General features: G+C 33.2%; 6 protein-coding genes across 6 annotated transcripts; 2 read left to right on the plus strand and 4 right to left on the minus strand.

The window, feature by feature from the left end:
* Positions 1-13,557: 13,557 nt before the first annotated feature.
* Positions 13,558-14,403, plus strand: J7337_012512 (uncharacterized protein; the record flags this gene model as incomplete). The annotated part of the gene is made up of 3 exons (XM_044830030.1): positions 13,558-13,683; positions 13,817-14,107; positions 14,155-14,403. 3 exons carry the CDS (start codon positions 13,558-13,560, stop codon positions 14,401-14,403), a joined length of 666 nt encoding a protein of 221 aa, XP_044674946.1.
* Positions 14,404-15,668: 1,265 nt separating this feature from the next.
* On the plus strand, positions 15,669-16,469 carry J7337_012513 (uncharacterized protein; the record flags this gene model as incomplete). The annotated part of the gene is made up of 1 exon (XM_044830031.1): positions 15,669-16,469. The coding sequence occupies one exon, from the start codon at positions 15,669-15,671 to the stop codon at positions 16,467-16,469; it is 801 nt and encodes a 266-aa protein (XP_044674947.1).
* Positions 16,470-17,464: 995 nt separating this feature from the next.
* On the minus strand, positions 17,465-18,585 carry J7337_012514 (uncharacterized protein; the record flags this gene model as incomplete). Its single annotated transcript, XM_044830032.1, has 2 exons — positions 17,465-18,039; positions 18,090-18,585. 2 exons carry the CDS (start codon positions 18,583-18,585, stop codon positions 17,465-17,467), a joined length of 1,071 nt encoding a protein of 356 aa, XP_044674948.1.
* A 939-nt stretch (positions 18,586-19,524) lies between these two features.
* On the minus strand, positions 19,525-20,820 carry J7337_012515 (uncharacterized protein; the record flags this gene model as incomplete). The annotated part of the gene is made up of 1 exon (XM_044830033.1): positions 19,525-20,820. The coding sequence occupies one exon, from the start codon at positions 20,818-20,820 to the stop codon at positions 19,525-19,527; it is 1,296 nt and encodes a 431-aa protein (XP_044674949.1).
* A 1,578-nt stretch (positions 20,821-22,398) lies between these two features.
* Positions 22,399-22,908, minus strand: J7337_012516 (uncharacterized protein; the record flags this gene model as incomplete). The annotated part of the gene is made up of 1 exon (XM_044830034.1): positions 22,399-22,908. The coding sequence occupies one exon, from the start codon at positions 22,906-22,908 to the stop codon at positions 22,399-22,401; it is 510 nt and encodes a 169-aa protein (XP_044674950.1).
* Positions 22,909-24,534: 1,626 nt separating this feature from the next.
* Positions 24,535-25,806, minus strand: J7337_012517 (uncharacterized protein; the record flags this gene model as incomplete). Its single annotated transcript, XM_044830035.1, has 1 exon — positions 24,535-25,806. One exon carries the CDS (start codon positions 25,804-25,806, stop codon positions 24,535-24,537), a length of 1,272 nt encoding a protein of 423 aa, XP_044674951.1.
* Between the last annotated feature and the right edge of the window lie 200 nt (positions 25,807-26,006).

Consider the following 26,006-nt stretch of genomic DNA (forward strand, 5'->3'; position numbering starts at 1 on the left):
TTTATTAACTTAAAAAGGTAGGCTTACTATAGGGGATTTTAAGGCTAGCCTTATAATTATTATATAAACTAGGTAAATTTAAGCTTTTAGAGGTATAAGAGATTTTAAGGGTAAAGGAGTTTTTAAAAGTAAAAAAAATAAATATATTAATTCTATTAAATTATAGTCCTAACTATAAATAGAAATTAGTAATAACCTTTATAAAAAAAAGCTTAATTAATTAAATAGATTAATTACTTATTAAAGCTTAAATTAAAAGAAAATACTATTAAAATCTAATATAATCCTATAAATATTTACTTTAAGTTTTATAAGCCTAATAGCTTAAAGGCCTATTACTTAGATTAGCTTTATTATAGTAATAGGCTTATAAAACTCCTCTTTCTTTTAAGTAAGTATATTATTATAAGACTTAGACCTAATCTATTAAAATATATACTTACTCTAATCTAGCTTTATTTCTAAGCCTAGCCTTTTAATATAAATATAATTATATCCTCTAAAGTAACTAAATAGCTATAGCTTATCTAGGCTTTAAAAAATACCTTACTTTTACTTTAGTAATTTAGCTTATTTAAATATTCTTCTTTAAAGTATAGCTTTAGTTAGCTTACTATCTTTTTCTCTCTTTTAATAAAAGTACTTCTTAAATACTACCTTAAGCTCTTTAAGAATTACTATCTAGGTTAAAGAGTATACTAGATCCTTTTAATATATAATAAGACTAGGCTCTATAGTCTCCTAAGGGATTAGTATTTAATTATTATATTATAAGTAAGCCTTTTATTAAAGAGACTCTCTTTTACTATTAATATCTAGTATAGTAAATAATTTAAATCCTCTTATAATTATATACTTAAAACTAATATAAGATTATACTACTATATTAAGTAATTAAATAGATAGTAGTTTATAGCTATTAGAGTTAGGCTAATATATTAAAAAGGGAGTAAAATAATTAAAGTTATATAAGATACTATATATTACTAGCTATTCTCTTTAAGCTAAAACTATAACCTTAATATAAAATATTTAGCTTACTTTATAAGTATTAAAGATATAAAGTTAGCCCTTTATTTAATCCTATAAAATAAAAACCTAATATTTAGTATTATTAAAATAGACTATTAAGCTAATAAACCTCCTCCTAGTAACTATAAGTCTTTAATTAATAAGGAAAATATAAAAGCTAAAGTCTATTTTAACTCTTAATACTTTATTTAAAAGCTTCTTTTTATAATATTATTTATTTAATTATTTAGTATTAGCTAAAAAAGGTAAGTTAATAAAGCTCTTATTACTTTAAATAGTAAAGGCTTACTTATAGATATAATAAATATTAGTTATTTTATATAAAGTTATTATTAAAAGCTATATTAAAGCCTTACTATTAGTATATTAGCTCTACTTTATTTACTTAAATAATTAAACTAGTAAGAAATAGTAATTAAGCTAGGTTATATTAGTCTTACTATTTTTTAGCTATCTTTTAAAGCTATTTAATATTAATACCTTTTTAATAACTACCTTATACTATTTAAAGGTATAAGTAATATTATATATTAAAAGATTAAATAATTTAAAGTCTCCCTAGTTCTCTTATAAATAAACTATAGCTAGCTATATTATAAAAGCTATATTAAAGTAAAGGTTATTAGTATTATTATATTCTTTAATATTATAAAAGTCTCCTTTACTATTCTTAATATAATATTTACTATAAATAATTAAATATTATATAGTTTAATTAATAAAGTAAAAAAGATAATACTTATTATCTTTTTTAAGTATAAGCTAAGTAATCTAGGTTTTCTAATTAAAGAAACTAGGGTTTTTACTATATATATATAAAGACTTACTAATCTAGTAACTATTATTAAATATTATTATAAGTAGTTAAAGGTAAGGAATAATAATTATTTTAAAAGTAAGGTAAGTTATTAGTATAATAAGGCTTTTATAAGACTTAAAAGGTATAAAACTAACTAATTAGGCACTTCTAATCTTAATATAATAAAAGAAATATATATATAAATATAAGATTTATAATAGTAAAAGTGCAAGTTAGTGTAAAAAGGGGGAATAAAGGTAATTATTAATATAAGTTAAGAATAGCTTTAAGTAACCTTAAAGTATAAAGGTAAGAAGGTAAATTAGCTAATAAAGCAGGAAGTAAGTAATATATTAAATAAAGAAAAGAAAAAGGAATAGAAAGAGAGAAAAGAAAGCTTTTTATACCTATAAAAACCCTCTATATAGCTATATTAGTAATTTATTATAACCAGATACCTTAAAGTTCTTATCCTAAACTTAAAATCTTTTCTTTCTTTATTACCTTTTACTTCTTTTCTTTTTTTTTTATTTTTTTAATCTTTACTTTAACTCTTTTTATTTAATTAATCTCTTTTAATACTTTTAACCTTTTAATACTAATACTTATTATTATATTTACTAAAGCTCTTAATAGCCTTAACCTTTTAAAAAAGGGAAAAAAAGCTATTTTAAATCTTATTATAATTATTAATTACTATATTTATAAGTTTAAGTTCTTTTATAAAATTAATTATTACTAGTAGTTATATAGTAGTATTTAAATTAATATAAAAGATTTTAAGAACTTTACCCTTTATATATTTATATATATTATTACTTTTTATATTACTCTTTATATTAACTAATCCTTTAAATCTTTAATTCCTTTAATATTTAGATCTATATTAATATAGCTCTTAACTAGATATAATATCCCCTATATATTAAGCTCTTATATTCTCCTCCTCCTAACTCTTTAATACTAACTATTAAATTAGCCTTTACTTTTTAAAAGAGAATACTTATATCTACTAGCTAAAGTAATATTACCCTTATTATATAGCTTACTAAATATATTTATTAATTACTCTAGCCTATATATATCCTAGCTAAGTTTACTTACTATTAAAACTAGTTCTTTTCTAAACTTATTAAAAGTAAGCCTTACTTTAAAGCCTTTTTAATTAATTCTTTTAGCCTTTATAATCCTAAAATATACTAAAACTATATTAATTCTTACCTCTTTACTACTAGCTAAAATAATAAATATTTCCTTTAGCCTTTTTATTATTATATCTTAATTAAAGGTTTCTAAAATAATTAATACTTTAATTATATTTAAAATATAAAAGCTAATTATAACTAATACCTTCTTTTTATTTATTAAGCTAATAACCTCCTATCTAGCCCTTTTAAAGCTCCTTTACTAGAAAAAGATAGTATTATTAAAGCAAGTTCTTCTTTATAAGCTAGAAGATCTTACTAGATATTTATAAATTAATTAAACCCTTAATCTTCTTTAAAAATTACCTACTAATAGCCTATAATACTATAAGGTAATAAACTAGATAATATAGTAATAGTTAAAAGTACTAAATTTATAATTAAATAGTTAAAAAGTAAGAAATAAAGTATCTTTAGGTAATAAAAACTAGATTTTTAATATAAGATTTATAAAACTAAGTAATTAATTAATACCTTAGCTTTTAAGACTATATTCTTTTTATAATAGATTTTACTTTATTTAAATTCTTTAAAATCTATATCTTAAAAATCTGCAATTTTAGTACTATATTTAAAAAATCTAGGATATATTTAATACTTATTTAAGATATTAAAAGTATATCTTTAGTATATCCTCTATATTATTTAGGTATTTAAGTAATATTTAATCTAAATCTTAAGTTCTTAAGGTATATTAAGGCTAATCTATCTTTCTTAAGTCTAAACTTTATATTTCTTATTTTAATAAATTACTAGCTATTTAAAGGCTTATCTTTTTTATATATTAAGTAATTATTTACTTTTAATCCTTTATTTATATTTTTTAAGGCTTCTTTACTTAATATCTTTTCCCTATTTTAGCTAAATCTTACATTTTCCTTTTAAGCTTTTATAATTTTTATTATAGTCTATAATCTATAATTTTACTCTCTTTTTTTTAATATAATTTAATAACTACTTATAGAGATTATAAATCCTTATAAAAGTAGTTATTTTTATCTTTTCTTTTCTTATTACTACTTACTTCCTTTTTTTTTACTAAAAGTATAATTAATATTAAATACTTTTAGTATTATTAACTTTACTTTCTATATTCTAGTTACTATAAAGCTAAAGGCTTTTAATTTTTACCCTTTTTAATTAATCCTAAGATTAATTAATTAGTTTATAGGTATTTCTTTTAGCTTCTAAAAGCTCCTTTAGCTATACCTTAAAATATACTAGTAATCCTTTATATAGGTTTAGTATTAAATTTAGTATACCTAAATCCTCCCCTTTATTTTTACTATTACTAGTCTTATTTCTAAAGTTAGAGATTACTTTAGTTTATAATATTAATTAAGTTACCTTTAACCCTAGCTAATTATTTAATCTAGCGCTTCTAGTACTAAAGACTAAGCCTTATAAAAATATAGTGCTTTTTACTTTCTTATCTAGCTTTAAGTCCTTTTTATAAATCTACTATCTATCTTTATTTTTAATAAACTTTTAAAGCTAGTTCTTATAAACTAACTTACTTAAAGGTAATATTATACCTAGCTTTTAAAGTATATAAAAGTTAGTTCTTAAATAGTACTTAATAATATAAAATAAGCTATCTTATTTCTTAATTAACTTATACTTAGTTAATATATTATTTACTTTTAATATATTATATTTAAAAATAAAGTCCTTAACTTATAATAATTATTATTATATTTTATATTAAAGTTTATTATTATATTAAGTAGCTACTTTTTTCTAGTATTTAGTAACTTTTATTTTAGCCTTTTTTATATTTAACCCTTTTATTTCTAAAATATAGATTTATATTTCTAACCTTTCTTCTAGTATATTAATTATATTTTAATTAATTAATTATTATATAAAATACTTAACTTTTAAAAAGTATATAAGCTCCTAGCTATATATAAAGTAAAAAGGTAAAAATCTATATAATTTCTTTAAGGCTATTTACTTAATAAATAAAGTATATTTAAGATTATTTACTTAGGTATATTTCCTTTTATATTTAAGCTTTTCTAATACTTTCTAAAGTATATAATACCTATACTTATTTAAACTATTAGCCTTAAGATTATATAGTAATATCTTAATAGTCCTTATATTATATTACTAAAGCACTTTTAGTAATTCCTTTTTTATTTTAAGTCCCCTATTTACTATAGCTATTATAATTATTCTAAAGTATAAAATAAGGCCTTTAATAAATTATACTATTACCTTTACTAATAATACCTTTAGTAACTTAACTTTAATCTAGCCTATTAGATTATAATATACTTTAAGTAAATACTTATATTTTTAATTATTTAATATATACTAAATATTAAAATAGACTTTAATAAAAGGATTATCTAGTACTATATATTAGATTTCCTCCTTTAAGTACTATAAGTAATATTTCTAATAGGTCTTATAAGACTTAATAGTAGCTATTATATTTCTTTAGAGGTTCTTTTAGTAATACCTTCTTTTAATAAGGTTTATAGTTATATTATGCCTTTTATAGCTACTAGCTTTATAATATTATCTAATTACTTACTTCTAAATTATTAAGTCCTCTTTAACTAGTAAAGGCTACTCTTATTACCTTTATAAGCACTTCTAGAGTTAGTAACTTTAAATAAAAAATACTTTACTTTACTTTTAGAGGGTATAGTATTAGGAATCTATTATCCTTAATAGCCTCTTTAGTATTAATAGGTATTAAGCTAAGTATTCTAACTTAAATATATAATTCCTATTTAAGACCTTAAAGGATCTATTAATCTTAACTATATTAAGGTAAAGGTTAATAAAATCCTTTATATTTTCCTTAACCTCTATATCTAACTAATTAAATAGCCTTACTAGCTTATATAATAGCCTATTAGTAACTCTATTTTTTAGGCCTAATATATACCTTACTTTAAAGTTAAAGAAAAGTAAATAGCTAATTTATTAAAAGATAAAAAACCCTAATATATTATTTACCTTACTATTTAGCTAATATACTAAAACTTATATATTAGTTTTTAAAGTAAACTTAATATTATATATTATTCCTTTAAATCTTTTAAATATATATAAAGCTACTTAATATTCCCTTTTTATTATATTATATACTAACTTAGCTTTATTCTATAACTTTAATTTAAAATATATTAAATAATATTTTCTTTTAATAACCTATATTAATACTACTCTTTAACTAGTTAAGCTTATATTAACTATAAAGATAACCTCCTTTACCTTTTCTATATAGTTAAAGGTAATTAAAAGAAGGAATTAAGTTATTTTAGCTTTTAAGGTATCTATTATTTCTTATTTTAGTTAACTTTAATAGAACTTAATATCCTTTTAGAGTAGCTTTATAAGGGGTTTAGTAATTTAAGTAAAGTAATAGATTTATTACCTATAATATCTAATTATCTTAAAAAAAGATTATACCTTTTTAATATTAATATAATTCTTTTATTTTATAATCTTAATTACTTTAGTATTATTAGGGGCTTTTTTATATATATTATAGAAATACCTTACTATTACTATTATCTTTTAATCCCCAGTTCAACTACTGTTTCATTATTGATTTCACTTTATCTGCAGTTCAGACGCAAGGGCAGTTGGTCACATGCCTAGGCACGTGCATTTAATTAATGGAGCTAGTCATCATCAACTTCAGGTCAATTTAGCTTTCGCCAACTAACTTACATAAAAGTCAACCTTCTTCCTTCATAGAACCCCGCCATTACCCCGCCTTCACCCCTTTACACTCATAGTCTCAGACTATGACTAGCCTGTCAATTTTGTACGATCAGGAGGATACAGCATAGATAATTAGCCTCAATAATTATATTCTTAAGCCACTCTTTATATAAGGCTAAACCTATTAATGCAGTAAGGAAAGCTACCTTTTTTATATTAAGAGGTAGGCCTTTTCTTATAGCCCTTTCTAGCTTATTTAATCTAGCTAGCTCCCTAGCTAGCTAAACCAAATAAATAAAATAACTTAGGCAAGCTAGATCTATATAACTAATCAAGTTAATTAAAGTATAATTAAAAATAGCTATCTTAATTAAGCTAAATAGGCTTTTAAATAAGAAGTTCTTCTTAATAGCTATAGCTATTATATAAAGCTTATAACAATCTTTACTATTAGCCTAACCTAGTACTAATTTAATTACAGTAATAAGGTTATAGTTAGTTATATAATAGCCCTAATCAGGCTCTAGGCTCTTATATATAGCAGGCATCCTATTAGTAGCTATAATTAATATTAGTAACTGTAACTAACAGGGAAAGTCAGGTTGGCAAACATACTTAAGTGTAATAGGTATACTAGGCCCGGTATTCTTTTAGCAGGGGTAAAGGAAGAAGGTTAATACAGCTGCTGAAGGGTAAGCAGTACTTATACTGCTTAATTAAGGCAGCAATTATACCACTTAAGGTAAATAAACCTTAACTAATATTAACTCCTATAATTCTAGCCTACTATAGGGGCCTTACTATTTAAGCTATTATATAAAAAGTTAAAAGCTTAATAGCCCTAAATAAGGCTAATAGTAACTAAAAAAAAAAAAAAAAAAAAAATTATCTTTTAATAAAATTAAGACTTCCTTTTAGTAATAGTATACCTTAATAACTTTATATTAAAAAGTACCTTATTAATATTAATTAGATACTTAAAGATATACCTCCTTACCCTTAAAGTAACTTATTTATCTTTATAAGTAGTAGTTAGTCTTTTAATATAAATATTATTAAGAAAAGCCTTATAGACTTTTAAAATAAAGTCTTTAAAGATATAAATAATATTCCTTATAAATTATATTACTAAGTTTATTACTCCTTAAAGTAAACTATATATCCTTAACAGTCTTATTAATATATTAAATATAATTATATCCTTACTTTTCTTATTTAAAGAAAACTAATTATATCTTAAAAAGAAATCTAGTAATAAGATAACCTTATATATAATAAAATTAGCTAAAAACTTATCTATATATAGTAAAAATAAGCTATTTTTTATAGTTACCTTATTTATTAAAGTTATAGAGTTAATTAATTAGAAATTACTATCCTTTTTAGTAATTAGAAATTAAAGGTTTTAATAAGTACTATAAGATTCTTTTAAAACCCTTTAAATAAGTTATTCTTTTAGTAATTTAATAACTATTACTTTATATTTTTTAAAAATAAAGATATCTCTAGCCTACTATACCTTATAAAGTATAACTTTTAAAACTTAAAAAGAGGCTATAATTAGGTCTAATTATTTATATTCTATAAAATCCTATATTAATATAGCTTCTTAATTATATATTACCTTAAGGAATATATCTAACTTAGCTTTAGTTAATATATTACTTACTTAATCTTTTAATTTTAAAAGCCTCTTTCTTTTTAATTTACTCTCTCTCTTTATCTTAAAGAACTTTAAGGTAATTTACTTAAAGTACTTTACTATTATATCTAATATATCTTTAATTTCTACCTATTTCTTCTCCTTTTATAAGAAGTCTTTATCTAAAACTAACCTATCTAATAGTATATTATTTATAAAGTAAATCTTAACTCCCTTTTATTTATATATTATATTAACTTTAATATCTATTATATCTATACTTTTATTTTTACTTAGTTTTATTTTAGTTTAATTAGTTATACCTTATTACTATCTAATCTCTTAAAAAGTAGCTTTAAAAACCTCTTTATACTACTTTATACTTTCTTTAATAATTAGCTTAATAACCTTATTTATAGATTCTTAGCTTATTACTTTAACTAAAAGTAAAATATTATCCTTTTTTAAACCTAATATACTTTTAATTCCTAGTTTAATATAAGAGTTAATATTTATTTTAAATTAACTAATCTTTTAATTCTAGTCTATACTAGCTCTTACTTAACTAATCCTATAGCTAAAGTAATAAACTTTATATTACTTAGCTAGTAAATTAGTAATATTAATCTATCTTTTAATAAATAATTAAATATTATCTAGGTTAATTTTATAAATAGTATTCTTAAGATAAAAAGAATAGTAACTTTTACTAAAGTAATAAAAAAATACTATAAGACTTAAGTATTTACTAAATATACTTTAACCTTTACTTAGCTTATTATCTTAAGCTTATTTTTTATATAAGATATTATTATAGCTTTAACCTTAATTACTTTTAGCTTATAAGCTTTTATAATCTTTTCTAAAATAATATTTCCTTTAAACCTTATATTTATTATAGCTTTTATAATATTTCTATTAAGGTTATTAAGTTTAACTATAATCTTTAGTAATTTTTACTTTTATACTAATACTTTATCTTTATTTTAGAAGTAAGTATTTATATTAAAGTTATTAACTACTATATCTTTTAGATCCTTATTATAAGAAGCTATTATATCTTAATAAGTAATCTTATTTCCTTTCTATAAATTAACTAGCTAAGGTACTATATATTAATTTATAATCTAGATAATTATCCTTATTTTATAAAGAATACCTTTATTTTTTATAACTATATACTCTCCTTTCTCTAGTTTAGGCTTTTTATAATTCTAGGTATACTTATTTAACTAATTAGTTATATCTTTATTATTAGTCTTAAATTAAATAGTATAGATCTTAGCTATTATACTTATTTATTTTTAGTAATTATTATTATAATTTTATTTAATAAACTAGATTATATTTATAAAAGTTAAATTATATTAATTAAGCTATATACCTTTAACTATTTAATATAAGATTTTAGTAATACTATTTACTATATCTTTAAATTTCTTTATAACCTCTTTACTAAGCTAAAGGTTAAGTATTATTATATCTTAAATAGTTATACTAATCTTTTTAATATATAGATTTATTTTAATCTTATTATAAATTTAAAGTTAGTAGGATTTAAGATTATCTAATCCTTTAAATCCTTTCCTTTACCTTAAAAAACTAAAATTCCCTAAGTCCTTTACTATTATCCTCTATTTTAGGATTTTAGTAACCTTAACCTTTTCTTTATTATTAATATATATATATTTCTTTATATTTATATTAATATTTATATTAAAGATCTATATTTTAAAAAGTAATAAGGGCTTCTAATTTCTTAAATCTATACTTAAGCTATTATTAAATATAATAAAGTTTATTTATATTAACTTTAAAGCTTTAGGCTAGGTTTTATTATATAATCTATTAATAACTTTAATAAGTAATTAAGTATTATCTCTTAAGTAAATATATAGTAATATATAAAGCTTAAGGTTTAGCTATTTCTTTAGGTATTCTTAAATAATACTTATAACCTTACCTTATATATTCTAGCTAACCTTTATATTATTATAGGCTATTATTTACTTAGTAATTATAATAAGGTATAATTTAAAGAATCTAAGAACCTATATATAAATTAGCTTTTTAACCCTAAAGTTACCTTTTATTTTATATACTAAATAGGCTAGAATTAGTATTTTCTAGTATCCTATCTAGGCTATTTTATTAGTTATATTATAGTCTACTAATCTATTTTTTCTATTATACTTTAAATTATAGTAAGTCTTAAAAAAGTGCTTTTTCTTATTATAATATTAATATAAATATTATTACCTTTAGTTAGTATAATTAGTATTTACTCTTATATTATAATCCTTTTTTATCTAATTATTTTATTTAATAGCTATTAAATAAGTCTAGATTATAGTATATTATAACTAAGCTATTATCTAGTTTATAGCCTTTTTATTTAATTACTTTATAACTATTTCTTTTACTATTTCTTAAAAAGTACCTTTAAGTTTACTAAAGGTATTAACTTATATTTTCCTTATTAAGTTAATAAAGTTATTTATAGTAATTTTTATAACTATCTTTTATTCCTTTTTAAGGATTTACTTAAAAACTATCTTTATAGATTTTACTTTAGTATTTTATAAGGTTATAAGGATATCTTTAATATCCTTAAGATAATAATAGTTCTTAGCCTTAAAGATCTTATTATTAGCTATTTACTTAATTATTTAAGTAAGTTTACTATAAGGTATAGCTTTTATCTTTTCCTAACTCTTTTTAAATTAAAGTAAAACTTTATCTAAGACTTCTTAATATATAATATTTAAGATATTTTTAAATTAGGTTATTATATCCTTATAGTTAGCTTTTAGCTTCTTAAACTTAAACTAGTAATATATTAATTATTTAATTATTTAAAGATAGTTATTTAGGAGCTATTTTAGGTTTAGCTTTTTAAGCTTAGCCTCTAGGCTATTAAAGATAATATTATCCTTAGCTATAAATATTTCCTTAAGATTCTTCTTTACCTCCTCCTAATTATAGCCTTTATAAGCTTAATATATATCTTTAATAAAAGAAAGAATAGTAAAAGCTTTTATAGTTATTACTTATTTTTCTTTAAATATATTAGAATTATCTATATAATACTTAAAGTAATAAAAATATTTAATAATATTACTACTATTAAAAATCTCTATATATAGGGTAATATTACTAATTATAGTATATAGTTTATAATAGTTTTAGATAGCTATAATAAAGGCTTAAAGTTAAGTAGCTATTATAGCTAAAGCTATTATAACTAGTTAAGTTCCTATCTCTATAAAGGAAGTATCTATCTTATTAAATAGAGAGGAGGTATTAATAGAGTTTATTTTAGTAAGTATATAGTAATTAGTTAATTTATACTATTTTAATATAATTATATTACTTCCTTATACTTTATATAAGCTTTTAAAGGTATTCCTTATATTTATCTTTTATAAAACTATTATACTAGCTATTATTATAATTACTAAGTTTTTTATAAAGGTCTAGAATATTAATAGTATAAGAATATCTTATAATAAGGTTTTAAAGGCCTATTTAATTAGATAGTTTTAAAAGATTTCTTACTAGAATTCTAAGATATTACTAAAGTTAATTATCTAAAAGGAGAAGGTTTTTAAATTCCTATTTTTAATATAAAGACCCTAATCTATATTATTCTTAACTAAATAGGTACTTCTAAAGCTTATTATAATACTATCTTTATATTATTAAGTTAAGACTAGTTATCTTTAAGTACTAGAGTATAATACTATCTTAAAATAAGAAATAAGTATAAGGTAATCTTAGATTATTAATTATAATATTACTTTTTATACTTAAGAAATATTTAATTTTATTATTTTTAATTTAGTATATAAAAGATCTATTACTTTTTATTACTTCTATAAGTAAATTATTATTATTATTATTATTATAATCCTTTACTTTTTATCTTTTTATTTTAATATCTTTTTCCTTTAATAAAGTCTATAACTTTAGGTAATATAAAAGTGCCTTCTTTTTTAACTAATTAGTTAATTTTAAATTCCCTTTAGCTAGTAACTATTAGTAAATTAGATTATTTAAGTTTTAAAGACTAATTTAAAAGTAAAAAATAATAATAAGAAAAAGACTATAAGGGATAATATTTTCTAATATATTTTTAATTATAAGCTTTATATAACTAGCTATAAAGGTTTAATTAAAATAAGGTCTTTATTATTAGATAGAGAATTAAGTAATTAGTTTAATAGTATTAAATATAAGGATAAAATGTATAAAATTTAGTCTAAAAAAGCATAAAGAAGCTAAAATCCCCCTTAAGGTCCTATCCCTTTATATCTATTAAGATAGATAGTCCTCTATTTTTATTAATAAGGCTAGACCTCTTTACCCTAAGCTGCATACCTTAACTGTTATAATATAAATAGTAATTTATTAAAAAAGACTTTTAAGTATAATATATAATAATTAAAATTATTAAAAAATACTAATATATAAAAAAAGCTTAACTTAATTAAAGAAAGTTTTATAATAATATATATATTAATACTATTAAAGATAAAGGTTAAAAAAAGGTTTAAGGTAATTAAAAGGTAGTAGTAATATTAAGTTTATAAGTTAGTTATAAGGTTAGAAAATATACTTTAGTTTTAATATAATATAACTGTGAGTTCTTTAATGTAACTTGGCCTTGATACTTTAGTAAGTATGGTTAAGTGTATTGTGCGATTGTTGGGATTGTATTGGTTTGTAATATCGAAAAGCCTGATACTAAGCTCTCTCTGCTGAGTTAACTTCTTATTGTTAAATCTATAAATAACACTCCTGTAACAATTTAGACACTACAACAGAATGTCGAGCGTAGTGCAATTGTGTGTAGTAAGGTCAAAGTCCGTGATTGAATGATGACACTGCTCACAGCTGGCCACCTTGCCTATGTACTTAGGTACCAGTGCATGGCATGGTAAATGGGTACTAAGGTAGGTAACTTTTCCCTTGAAATCTTCGGGTCACCCAGTCACGTGGTAACGCACACAAAGAGTTTTTCACATCCGCAATCACGCAACTATCACCAACCACATCCAACACCGACACCAACCACCAACACCAACACATCACCAACCACCAACCACCAACCAAGACGATGGAGAATGAACAGTCTCATAAGAAATGAGACCACAGCCGCCGAGGCCGCCGCTATCGAAGACGGCAAAATGAACCCTTTTTTCGAGAACAAGGAGTACTCCAAGGAGTATCTCCAAATCCACGAAGATCGATGCAAGAAGCTCCCGGTACGCTCCCAGCGACAAGAGTTTCTTGACAAGTACCACTCGGAGCAAGTAAGTGATTTATATCCTACCTATAGCTACATCATGCTTGGCTTGATATTCTTCCAATCTCAAATTGAAGTTTTGCCTCCTTCAGGTGCAGCAGTAAGGAAAATTGAATAGCTGACTGACTAACCATTCTCAGGTCACCATTGTAGTGGGTGATACGGGGTCGGGTAAGACAATACAAGTTTCGCAATTTGTGTTATTTGACGAGTGGGCAAGCGACCTACGTGTGGCTTGTACCCAACCACGAGTAGTGGCAGCAACCAGCGTCGCAACCCGTGTTGCTCAAGAATTGGACGTGCCTCTGGGCGGTATTGTCGGGTACAAGGTCAGATTCGACAACAAAAGTTCAGGCTCTACGCGTCTTGGATTCCTTACGGATGGCCTATTACTCCAGCAATATGCTGGCGACGCCAATTTCTCCAAATATGTATGTTTTTTATATTATTCTACGCGCCTTTCGTCTAACACCACCAGGCCTGTATCATGATAGATGAAGCTCACGAGCGAACAACCAATACCGACATGCTGCTTGCGCTTCTCAAGAAGCTCATTCAAAAGCGAAAGGACCTCAAGGTTTGCTCAGTCTACTCCCAACTCGGCTTTCACCTGTTGTTGGATAGAGGCGCGGATCTGTGCCGCCAAGCCCCCACGAAGAACCTTGGTCTCCTCTTTCAGTGTCTCCATCGCATCACCTTGGTCTTTCAATGCCTTCTCCAGATCTAAGATCTTTTGGGCTTGCTGCTCCTTGGCCGACACCAGCGATTCGTGGGAACTTTCCACCAATTGGACTCGCGATTCGACGCCATCAACTCGCTCCAGTGCACGTTGGCCAGCAATGACCATTTGGGCCATAACTATTGGATTCATGATGGACTTTGGGCCATTTTGAGAGTCCCCGTTAGGGGTGCCAACTCCAGAACGTAGAGGAGATGATGGTTCCGTACTCTATATCGTATCAGCATTTGTTTTGTATGAATGTATCAAGCGCACATAACCCACAGTTGCTTCCGTTGCACCAGGTTGGTTCGTTCCATTTTCAGGCTGAGCATCGCGGGGATTTGCTTTCTTCTTTGGGCCGAAGTATAGCTCTTGTTGCTTTTCGGCGCTCACTACGCGAGGAAAAATCACTCGATCGGTCGGGAAGTTTACCTGCCACCACTTTGATAACTAGTCTCTGTGGGAGCGGAGATTCTCGTTGTTGGGATGGTATGCACAGGCGAGGAAGAACCATTCGACAAAGCTGATGCCTGTCTCGAGCTCTTGGTAGACTGGGCAAGTGGTAATATCCATGGCGAAGGACTTAGTCATGCGACAAAGCTTAGCGCAACAAAACCAGTCTAGATCATCGGCCAAGGCAGTGCTCATGTCACCCTTGATACTTTCGAAAGTATTGATGAATCGTTGGATTATGGCCTGCATAGACGGGTCATCCCAGCCCGATCGCTTCCCCAATCTCAACAACATCCCTTTGAGATTCAGACCAACAGGCCTGGGACGATTGCGCAAAAAGTCCATTTTCGCCAGCTATTAGAAGGTGTCAGTAAATGCCAAGTATAACTGTTTTGATTGAAGTACCTTATTGTAGCCTCGATTGCTGTGTGTAGAGTCTTAAGTGTGAATACGTAGTGCTTATGTGACAGGAAGAAGCGCGCAACGGTGTTTGTGCTGGTGTTGTGTGACATCGATGTTAAGCCACAGTGGCGGTAAGCAACAGTAGCGGTAAGCAACAGTGCGGTAAGCAACACTAGAGTAGCCACACTCGTCTGAAACCGCACCCAACGACACGCCCTCAGTCTCTTAAAAAGTTGTACCATATCGTACAGCAATCTGTGTTATGAAAAAGTACTTCTCTTTGTTGATATGAGAGACGAAAACATCCTCAAAAACCTATTGCTGTCAAAGATTCGCAACGCGAGAAGAACTAGGTTCTGGAATTTCTCAGCGTTCACGCTGCCAAACTCCGGCCAGCCGTAATTCGTGCCTGTCAAATGTCCCAGAACCGCTTGCAGGGTGGACCGAGACGTCGATATGCAGGTCGGTCTATTGAGAAGCTGGTCAATATTATCAGCAAGAATACGTTCAACAACTATCCTTATGATACGCTGGATGCCTATCGTCCGCATGATAACCTCCGGAATCGACCAAAGGATACAGATGGTCTACTTCGACGGGGATGTACCGTTTCGGATATACAAGCTTTGGAGAAGCGACTGGGCGTAACTCTTCCAGAAGACTATAAAGAGTTCCTCAGCATCAGCAATGGTCTTGACTCAATTTGGGACGGCCAGAATCTTGTAGACTACCTGGCTGGCGCCCAGGACGTCAATTGGCAAGAGGTCGACTTTCTTGAAGGCAACGAACTTCCCTTGCTGAGTAGCCATGAGCCACTAGCAGGCACGGGAAACATGCTGGAGTGGCCAAATTTCGAAAAGTCTCGGTGTATCTGTTTATCGGGCGATATCAACGACGAAGACAGGGCTGGCCATTTATTTCTCATAGGTCAGGACCGACTTCAGCCAGCCAAAGATTATTTCTTCAAGACCTATGAGGAAAGAAATGACACCCAGCGTCGTGAGCTTGACCGCCTTGTTCAAGAGACTTACGGGAGCATGGAAAATTTCAAGAACCTTGAATGGGGACTAATTAGTTGGACTGCATGGGACTTTACCGTTTACCCGTTCAATGGGATCCAAGACTTCTTAGAACAGATGGCTGAAGCGTCTTTGCGGCAGGAGAGACCTTGGCTGAACATGTTTGAGCCGAGATTTAGAAAGCTGGCAAATGCGTAGGTCAAGGAAGTCAATATTAGATTCGGACAGGAGTCGACTACCTTCTGGTTTTTAACAGAGGATATATGACATGTCCTATTACAGTTAATCTAAACTCTCTTACAGTGAACCATATATCGATAAAAGGTATAAATATTGGACCATCCACTCCTAAACCCTTTTCCATCGCAAACAAACACCTCAAGATCAAGAAATCTCTTCAAACCGAAGCCATACAATAGTCAAGCATATTGAAACCACCTTTGGCCTGCTAGACATGTGTATCAAGGTCCAAAGAAAGTATTCCTGCAGAAATTGCTACCTTCACCTTAAAGGTGAGTGGGACGACGTCCCCTGTGCCAAGGCAAGGGAGAAGGGCGGCGCCATGGGCGCTTGCGAGAACGGGACGTCGGTCCAGAGGAAGGAGATAGAGTCCATATGTGACGGGTGCTTGAAGAAGCAGAAGAACAAGCGTTAAGGACAAGCGTGAGCAAGGACATCATGGTTGAACTGCAGACCTCCATAGTCTAGTTATCCCTAAGTGCTCACGCCCTCGATACAAACAGAACCATCAAGAAGCACTGATAATAAATGTCCTACTTCTTTTCATCAGTGTCTGATGCACCCCTCTCATCGTGGATTGATTTGGTATAATACGAGCACATACCGAGAGCTACGCCTTTTGATTAATGTAAACTACCTTATTCATTACGTTGCGTCAGCGAGAGTGAAGTTACAATAACCAATGTTTTGGTCACTGATCAAAAGTGTTGAGCGGGATAATTTATCTGTGATTCGCTACCTATAGATTATATCTAAGAACTTCATCCTACCAACACAATACGGCGCGTCATGAATCAAGCACGTAGTCGTCAGATCGCACAACATCATAACAAGACATGGAAATGCAACATGGTGAATGTTAAACTCGTCATGGTTCTGGCTAACAATATAGGGTTAGTTTACCATCCAAATAGAAGGTACAAACAAATCCTGTCATCCGAGGAGAACCTCACTCATGTTGCCGGTTTCGGCTGACCCAGAATCACGTCAATAACCTTATGGTCGTCATAAGTGGCAACAGTTCGCTCACACAAAGCAGCGACACGCTCCTTGCTTTGGAGACCATCCGGACAAATGAGCCAGATAACATTGGTCATGAATGATCGCTTATACTCCACCATAACCTCAGGATCATTATGCCGGTCAAACTTGGGACCTCCAAGTCTATGAAGTGTCTCAAGATAGTGATCCAGTATCTCCATCTCATGGGCCCTGCGATCTTCCACGCTGAGCATAGCCGTCATGTGATACACGACATCATGGAAGCATGAGCCAAAGTGGAACGCTGACCAGTCTAGGAAACCGATGCGGTTATCAGCTGTGAAGTAGATGTTTCCGATATGGGTATCTCCATGCAGAAGGGTGCGGAAACGTGGGTTCCGCTCAGCGTAGTAACGATCTAAGGCTTCGTTACATCGAGTCCCGTCCATCAGATACTCCGGAAGCTGGGGGCGCCCGGGTCTTCTAACCACTTCATCCCACGATCTGCACATGAATGTCATGGCAGGATCGTAGTTGTTCCAGATCCCTGTAAGTGTGTGAGATGCTGGTTACGGAATTATTTCCAAAGGTTCTTACATGGATGGTCCTCCTGACTCTGGCCCCAGTACTGCGCATGCAGACCTGCCAGCTGCTCAACACCATTCTTGACGTTGTCTACAGAATATGAAGCAACTTCGGCTGGAAAGGTGCAACCTTCGCTGACGAGATCGTTCATGATCGCAATCCCCTGCTTCTCATCTGTTCCGCTCCACCAACCTCTTGGAAAGATCATATGACTGATGTTTGGTGCAACCTTGCTGAAGAACTCTGCTTCTCGTTGCGCTAGACTGATGGTCCATGGCTGAGCTTCAATCATCTTGGGGTCAAACACTCCCTTGACACAGATATCGACCGGTCTTTCTTGATCTGTTTCATTTTCGTAGGTGATTGTGTAGAATAGCTTACTCGCGGTTCCCCAGATGTTGCGTGTATTCTCTACTGATTTGACCTCATGCCCAAGTTTCGCACTGAACCAATGGGGAGTCAGATCAAAGGGTAGGGTGGGGAGTTTTTCGGTCATTGATTCAGACATAGCTGCAAATGTTTCCAGTCTCTTACATTGATTGCTTTCTTAGTTTGAGTGCTGGCTTATAAGACCGTCAGCATCTGACCCTGAATACTACAACCTCTCTTAACCGGTTCATCAGCCAAGTGAGGGGCGTCAGCATTGATTACGTACATGCATCCGAGAATTACCAAGTGCTTATTGAGAAGTGAGCTATTATCGCCAAATAAGAGTAATGGATGAAAAACCTATCTTGGCAAGAAGCTTGACTGGCTGGGACTCGATAGGTGTCCTAAACACGGTTAGTCAGTAAGGATGAAAGTCGCAAACTGCAACAAGACAACTCTACCTTGTTACGGAAGAAGCTAAGCTCACCAGGAAGTTCGGTCTTGAACCAATGCGCGGATTTCCCGGGTCTGGGTCTTTTGCAGGGTGGCATTAGGAGTGGATTGCACGCGGGCTGCGACTCATGACAAACAAAGGAGGTGCATTACCCAGCCAATGATGTGACAGTTACTAGAAAGTTCATATTTACAACCGTCTCAAGTGCATCAGTGAAAGGGGGACTATTTTTAGTGAGTGAAATATTCAGAAATATTCCGCTGCAGCATTGCACTCCGGCGATAGTGACAAGGGGATGCGACTCGGAGCTCAAGATGCGGTTTCAGATCGGTTGATCTTATCGTAGATATATGAAACAATCGAAACAGTGAAAATGGACTAGCATAGATAAGAGACTTCTTAATTAGGAAACGGAGTGATTCAAATTCAAATATGATATCAATTCAAAGGTGAAACTAACTAACGAGTGAATATTAAAGCCTTGTTATAGAAACGATTGATCGCGATGCACGGGACGGGGGTAGTGAAGGGGAAACGACAGTATATGCGAGTAGTAGTGTATAACATTTTTATGTTCCTTTATGCAATTTAGAAGTCTAGTTACGCTGCGCTGAAATGCTCGACTCAGTGGTCCTCGACATCCTCATCCCGTCCTGGGTACATGATGTCTTGGGAGAGGACAGCCCTAACGTGGCTGTAGAAAATGAAAACGAAAGCGGAGAGAATGATGATGCTCATTCCGGTAGCGACCCATCCGATGGCCTTGCTGCCAAGGGATCTAGCGATAGAGATAGTAGCGAGAGTAAAACCAGTGTTGGGGAAAACCATTGCCCACCAACCAAGATGAAAGTACTTAGGGGGAGACTGAATAACAGCAACGGCCGCGATGCCAAACCACCACAAACTCAAAGCCCAAAGGAAGATAGCACTCATGGTAGCTATCAACCGAACCATTCCGACATTGATAAATGTTCCATCTTGGATGAAGTCGATGTCTTCAGGTAAACCTTCAGCCATGCCTATCAAAGCCAGGGCAGTGAATGCAGGGGGTCCAACGCACATGAAAAGACCTGGGCGATGTTCTCTGTTGGGCAGGCCTGCTTGCATTAAGCGTCCAATCATGTGAGCATACATCATAACAGCAACACTGAGTCCGAGGCCTTGGCAGGTTAGTCCTGCAACAATGATCGGCACAGCAGCAACATGAGGCTGAGTCTCAGCGATGACCGATGCGATAGTGCCCGAAAGCATGATGGGGAAGATGGGTAAGATCCAAGTAGGCATCATAGTGGTGAGAGCAAAGCTATGTGCTGCAAAGACATAGCTGTACTGTCCTATAGATAGGATGAGGGTGACGACAAGGTAGCCCCAGAAGGTGGCCTGGACAGCCCAGACCAGGTTTGAATTGTCCTTCGGTATCGCATACCGATCGCTACTGGTAATGATGGTGGCTATAGATAAGAAAAATGTAGGCAAGAAGAAACCCTCTCGTGGATGTGTCATGGACTTGGCAAATGATCCTGGGTGAAGGAAGAACCGTGATACCATCGCCGTAGTCACGCAGGTAAATATTATGAGGTTGATGATATAAATAACCAGACCAATGGTCTTGAGGCCAGGAAATTGGTTCGGTTGAGCGAAGAAGAGAAGTGATAAACCACCAGTACTCATGGGCAATGTATACCAAGCCCAAGTAAAGTGCTTCATCCGTTGACGCAAGCCAAGTTTAGGTCGGTTCGGATCGTAAATATCGAATGAAGGATGTTGGTTTGCATCCTTGATGTGTGTCGGTGTTGATGTGCCGGACTCAATATCGGTCGAGGCTCCGGACATGAGATCTGATGGTGAGTTTGGTCGATGTGACTCATGATGGTTGCGTTGAGTAGAGAGGTTGTCGAGGTTGTAACTGTCGCGATCCATGTTGGAATCGTGTATCCTCGTATCGTGATGCGCCATGGTAATGCAGAAATATTTTTGTAAACTGAGCTGGAATAGAGATAGAAGAAAAGGCGAAGAGGGTTCCACTGATGTATATAGTCACCAGACTCCTACTTGAGAGTAGTGGACTAGAGTTAAGGCGTTCTGCTGTTGATACAGGCAGAGCGGTAGATACTCAGGGGCTTGGCACTAGGTATAAATATTCGCCAACGGCGATAAGAGCCCAAGCACTATCGCCATCGTCTCGGCACTTTTGCAAATATCATTACGAATCTCACATGCCTGCACTTTACTGGAGACCAGATCTTCATTACTCGATTCTTGGACATGACACGCAAACTAGACTAATTTTAGTGGCGGGCGCGACAGCGGGTAACGTCTGAGCCGCAAAGCGTAGCAAGGCTGCTGGCCAACGAAGTCTCGTGTATAAGATATGAGACCCAAAACATTGGGATAGCTCCTGAGCTGTCCCTTGCTGTATATCAGTGCGATCGTCTCGAAGATCAACGGTGAGCCAATGGATATGCCCTGCACGTCCCGCTCTGGTTGTCTTACTCGTCACCTAACTCGTACCAATGCTAATGAGGCTTAAGCTTAACCTTGTCGGTGGAGAAAATGGAATGAGAGCCGTTGGATCCCATTGGGCGTAGATATCAAACCCGTGGACGTGAGCAGGGAGTGTAGATTGGGGCCTAAATTAGTATTGGAGGGTTTGAGGTCGCGTTTGAAGATCGTCCTCAAACTTGTTTCGATAGGGGGGCTGTGGTATTGGTTGCGGCTCTTACGGGATCGTGTTCACCTGCGATCTGTCGCGTTTCATTTCGTATGCGAGATAAGTAGACTGCCGTCTTAGTCAACAGATCGTCACAAATGATGGCATTGGTGTTGTCGATGGTGGCTTGGAGACACGGCAGAGGCGCTCAACATCCCTGCAATGGATGCCACGTCGCAGGCGGCTCAAAGTCCCCAAGACTTTTAAGCCACGCTGGGCATTCTTTTGAGTTTCGGGCATACCGGGCAGATCAATAGAACATTCCACGGACATAAAACTCTTTCACATGCTACAAACATATTGAAAACTCCATGGAATCGGCGATAAACAGCCCCGGCTCGCGTTAATTGGGAACCTAACCGGGTTTCACTTCCCGCGTTCAGACCGTCCCCGGGCTCCAGTCGGTCTCCAGAATCTCTATATTTAAGTTTAAATAAATAGAGGCCCGCGGACTGTATCGAGCAGGTGCTTGGGCGCTTCGGGGTCGCCATGTATCGAATTGAGGTTCTCCACCGAATATCGACGCAAAGTGTTTCGCGATAACGGAAAAGTCCGGAACTTTTGCACCGAGAGCACGTTTTCTGCCTTGCTCGTTATTTGTAGTGCTGTTTCGACTTGTTTGATCGCCAAGACACCAATTTGTTTGACCATGAATCCACCAATCACACTGGAAGCACCATAAAATTCTGGTCTGTGATAAAACAATACCTTATAAATAGCAGAGAAATTATCATATTCACAAAATAATAAGTATTCACTGGCTCCGGTCATCACCCTCAACCGCTGCACTATCCAGTAGCGTCAAAATCGACCTCTTCACCCTGGCCACTTCTGGCGGCAAGTTCCTTCGCGATGGCCGCCATCTTCAAGACAGCCGTGCTATCAGCGAACTCGATGACCCTGCTTATCTTCGTACCATCTCCAGTAAGATAGAAAGTCCAAGAAAATTCTAGATGTAGAGTCTCGCCATGATGGTAGATCATGTCCCCACTGCTTTCAACTGCCGCTCGCCGGGCCTCAACGTCGATCGTCAAGTGCTTTGACTCGGTATTGTGAACGCCGCCAAGGGAAAGATCGTCGGCGTAGAGCTTCTCGTAGATTTCATTGGGCATTAGAAACTCGTCAGGGAGGCCGAGCGCCTTGCACAGCGAGGCGGGAAGAAGTTGGCGAGTGCAGTCTGAAGTAACATCGCGGTTGATGACGGTTGGGTCCTTGGCTTTTCTCCCGTCCTCGTAGCTCGCGAGGAAGCTGTTCACCGTAGTTTCGATTTGCTTCCTAAGGTCTGAGTTGGCAGACATTGTTATGATAAACTTCTGTAGTTTCAGTCAATGCACAAGCGGTGAAAAGGAGAATGTGAAGTCAGAAAGGAGAGAGAGTCCAGTCGTTGCCCCTCAAATATATCATTTCTAGTTGCTCACATAAGCTGACAACAATGGTGGTCAGATCAAGTTGAATTCTACTTCAGCAACATTTCCCGGCGCGCGCGGTTACTCTAATTGGAAGAAGAAGAAAAGAATCAGTCAAGAGGGAAAACCTTGACCTTGGCTGTGGGCTCGATGATGGAGATTTGCTTTTGAAATGTTTTGTGTTTGTCTGCTTTGCTCAATGTGTATAAGTAACAAAACAAAACCTATCATTGATATTAGTTTCTTATCGACTGCCATTTTCTTCGATGATGTATGGTTAAAAGGAATGAATCATTCAATGACAGATCTTAGTACTATGCAGCAACGTGACTGTTGTTTAATCCAGGCTTTTAATCGTCAGATGCTGACTCCCGGGTAATTCGACTCCTGAAGACGACACTCCCCTGTCAATGCTGAGTCATCGTAGCTAATCACTTGGATTGAACACTGAAATATGCCCCAACATCCTTTTCAGGAACATCTACTTTATTGTTAGTAGAAACTGGATATTCACATTACAGACCACCAACGATCGTGAATCGATGTTGTTTCTTGTCATTATGTTCCACAAAAACAGTCCCGTGACGCCAAAAATGTCAGCTGCGTCAGACCTACAAACCATCATCAACGTTGATCTTGTCTGTGATGAGTTAACGATTTGGACATTTAGCTATGTGATGACTTCTCTCAATTTTCTATAGTCGGAAAACTTTATAAATGACATCTGCTCCATGGAACTGAATGACCGAAAGATGATTCAGGTACAGTTTCTGTGTTCAGTAGCAAATCTAGGGCGTCTGAAATCACATTTTCTCTGAGTCACAGTGTTTCTTCAGATATATAATAGTAGAAAAAGCACGTTGCATCATATACGACATATATGCATGTCTAAGAACGGAAGAGACATCCTAACCAAACCAAATCCAATTCTGCCAGACGAGTCAAGTAGGTAATCTCCAGCTAACACCAAGATCATGCATGCCATGGGCGCTTTCAACCCAAACAATGCTCCCACGTGGACTCACTATATCTCTAAACACCTGATCATCACCAATGAGAGGTTTCTTGATGGTCTTGAATGGATCTATGGGAGAAAGGCTGATGAGACACCAAACTACGGATGGGAAAATGAGGGAGACAAGATAAAGGTTACAGTCTTCACAGAAGAACCGAAGGATTTGAAGGAGACGTTGCAGACTATCGGACAGATTGAAAAAGACTAATACTCCTCAGGATATGTTCTGTTGGTCGCAGCTGAACTAAAAGTTATGGTTTACTTGGCAAAGTCAGATTTAGTTGAGAAGGAAAGCTTGGTAGGAATAGCACTGAATGTGAATTGACCTCTGCCACGAGAGAATATTACTCAATGAAGGTTTCCTTTGTAGTGAGAAACTAGTTTCGGGGTCATGAGAGCTGCGCTAGATACTGTAGTATAAGATTGAAGAAATTGAGACTATTGTATACATGGAAGTCGTAGTATGATTATTCTGCTTGAATCCGGCGAACGCCGCCCAGTATCTACCATCGAGGGATCTTTTCAGAGAAATCTGGCTGGAACCTCTTCATATATGTAGTATCGTCACGCTTCTTCAACCCACAGTCCAGGTACTGTTGATGAAGCTTTGCCAACCTCTCTCTATCAAGCTCGACACCTAGACCTGGCACAGTCGGCACTACAACACCACCATCCTTCCACTTCAGCGCGCCGTCAACAACAACATCTTCATCTCGGCGCTTCCAAGGCCAGTGGGTGTCGCAAGCATAATCCAGATTTGGTGTTGCGGAGGCAAGATGCGTCATAGCGGCGAGTGAGATGCCCAAGTGGCTGTTGGAATGCATTGAGAGTCGCAGACCCCAAGTTGCGCATATGGATGCTAGTGTTTGTGACTTGCGAAGACCTCCCCAGAAGTGATGATCGGACAAGATGACTTGCACGGCGTTTTGAAGAATTGATGGTGGGAGATGATCGAAAGCAACGACTGCCATGTTGGTAGCTAGGGGCATCGATGCCTCTTTGGCAACAGCAGCCATTCCCTCAATCTCCCCAGCTGGATCTTCCAAGTACTCAACAATACCATCGAGCTCCTTAGCAACCCACTTTGAAGTCTCAACAGTCCAAGCCGCGTTTGGATCAAGTCTCAGCGGCAGATCAGGAAAGGCTTCATGTAGAGCTTTGATCGCAGCGACTTCCTCTGCAGGAGGAAAAACACCCCCCTTGAGCTTGATGGCCTTGAAGCCATACTCGTCAATGATCTTCTTGGCTTGCTTCACCACTCCTCGAGGGTCTAGCGCAGGGCCGTATTCGTCGTCTTCATCACCAGGGTGTCCGCCCCATTTGTAGAAGAGGTAGGCTGAGTATTGGACTTGGTCTCTCACCCGTCCACCGAGAAGGTCGCTGACAGATATCCCGGCCAGTTTGCCTTGCAAGTCAAGACATGCGACTTCGAACGGCGAGAAGACCTTGTCAGCGACTGAAGCTGTAGTTACCATGCCTCCCATGCCATCTCCACCAATATTGGTATCTGTCTTCAGTGACTCAACACATTTCTGATAGATGATATTTGTGCTGTAGATAGAGAGACCCCTGATCTTGTCCGCTGCTTTTTGCAAACGGTCTAGATGTGCTGAGTCTCCATATGATTCACCAAGACCATACGAGTCTTCTGTGACGATCTCAATGATGCTACGCAAAGCATATGGCTCATGTACACCCACGCTGTTCAGCAGGGGCATGTCATGGAAGGCCACAGGGGTGATGACAATTTCTTTGATGATGCTTCGTAGAGCCATGATTGTGGTTGAGTGTGTATTCTGTGATTGTTGAGTCTACTGATTGGACTTGCATTGCTTGAGTGGTGGACTATTTATCCCGGGTTTGTGTATGGTTGAGCTGTCATGTCATTGTGACTTGCGGGGTAAACATCGGTTCCTTTGAGTAACCATCACGGGTATCATGCGTGATTACTTGGTGTAGTGCTCCACGAGCTGTA

Source organism: Fusarium musae, chromosome 10 (assembly GCF_019915245.1).
Source record: "Fusarium musae strain F31 chromosome 10, whole genome shotgun sequence".
Lineage (NCBI taxonomy): Eukaryota > Fungi > Ascomycota > Sordariomycetes > Hypocreales > Nectriaceae > Fusarium > Fusarium musae.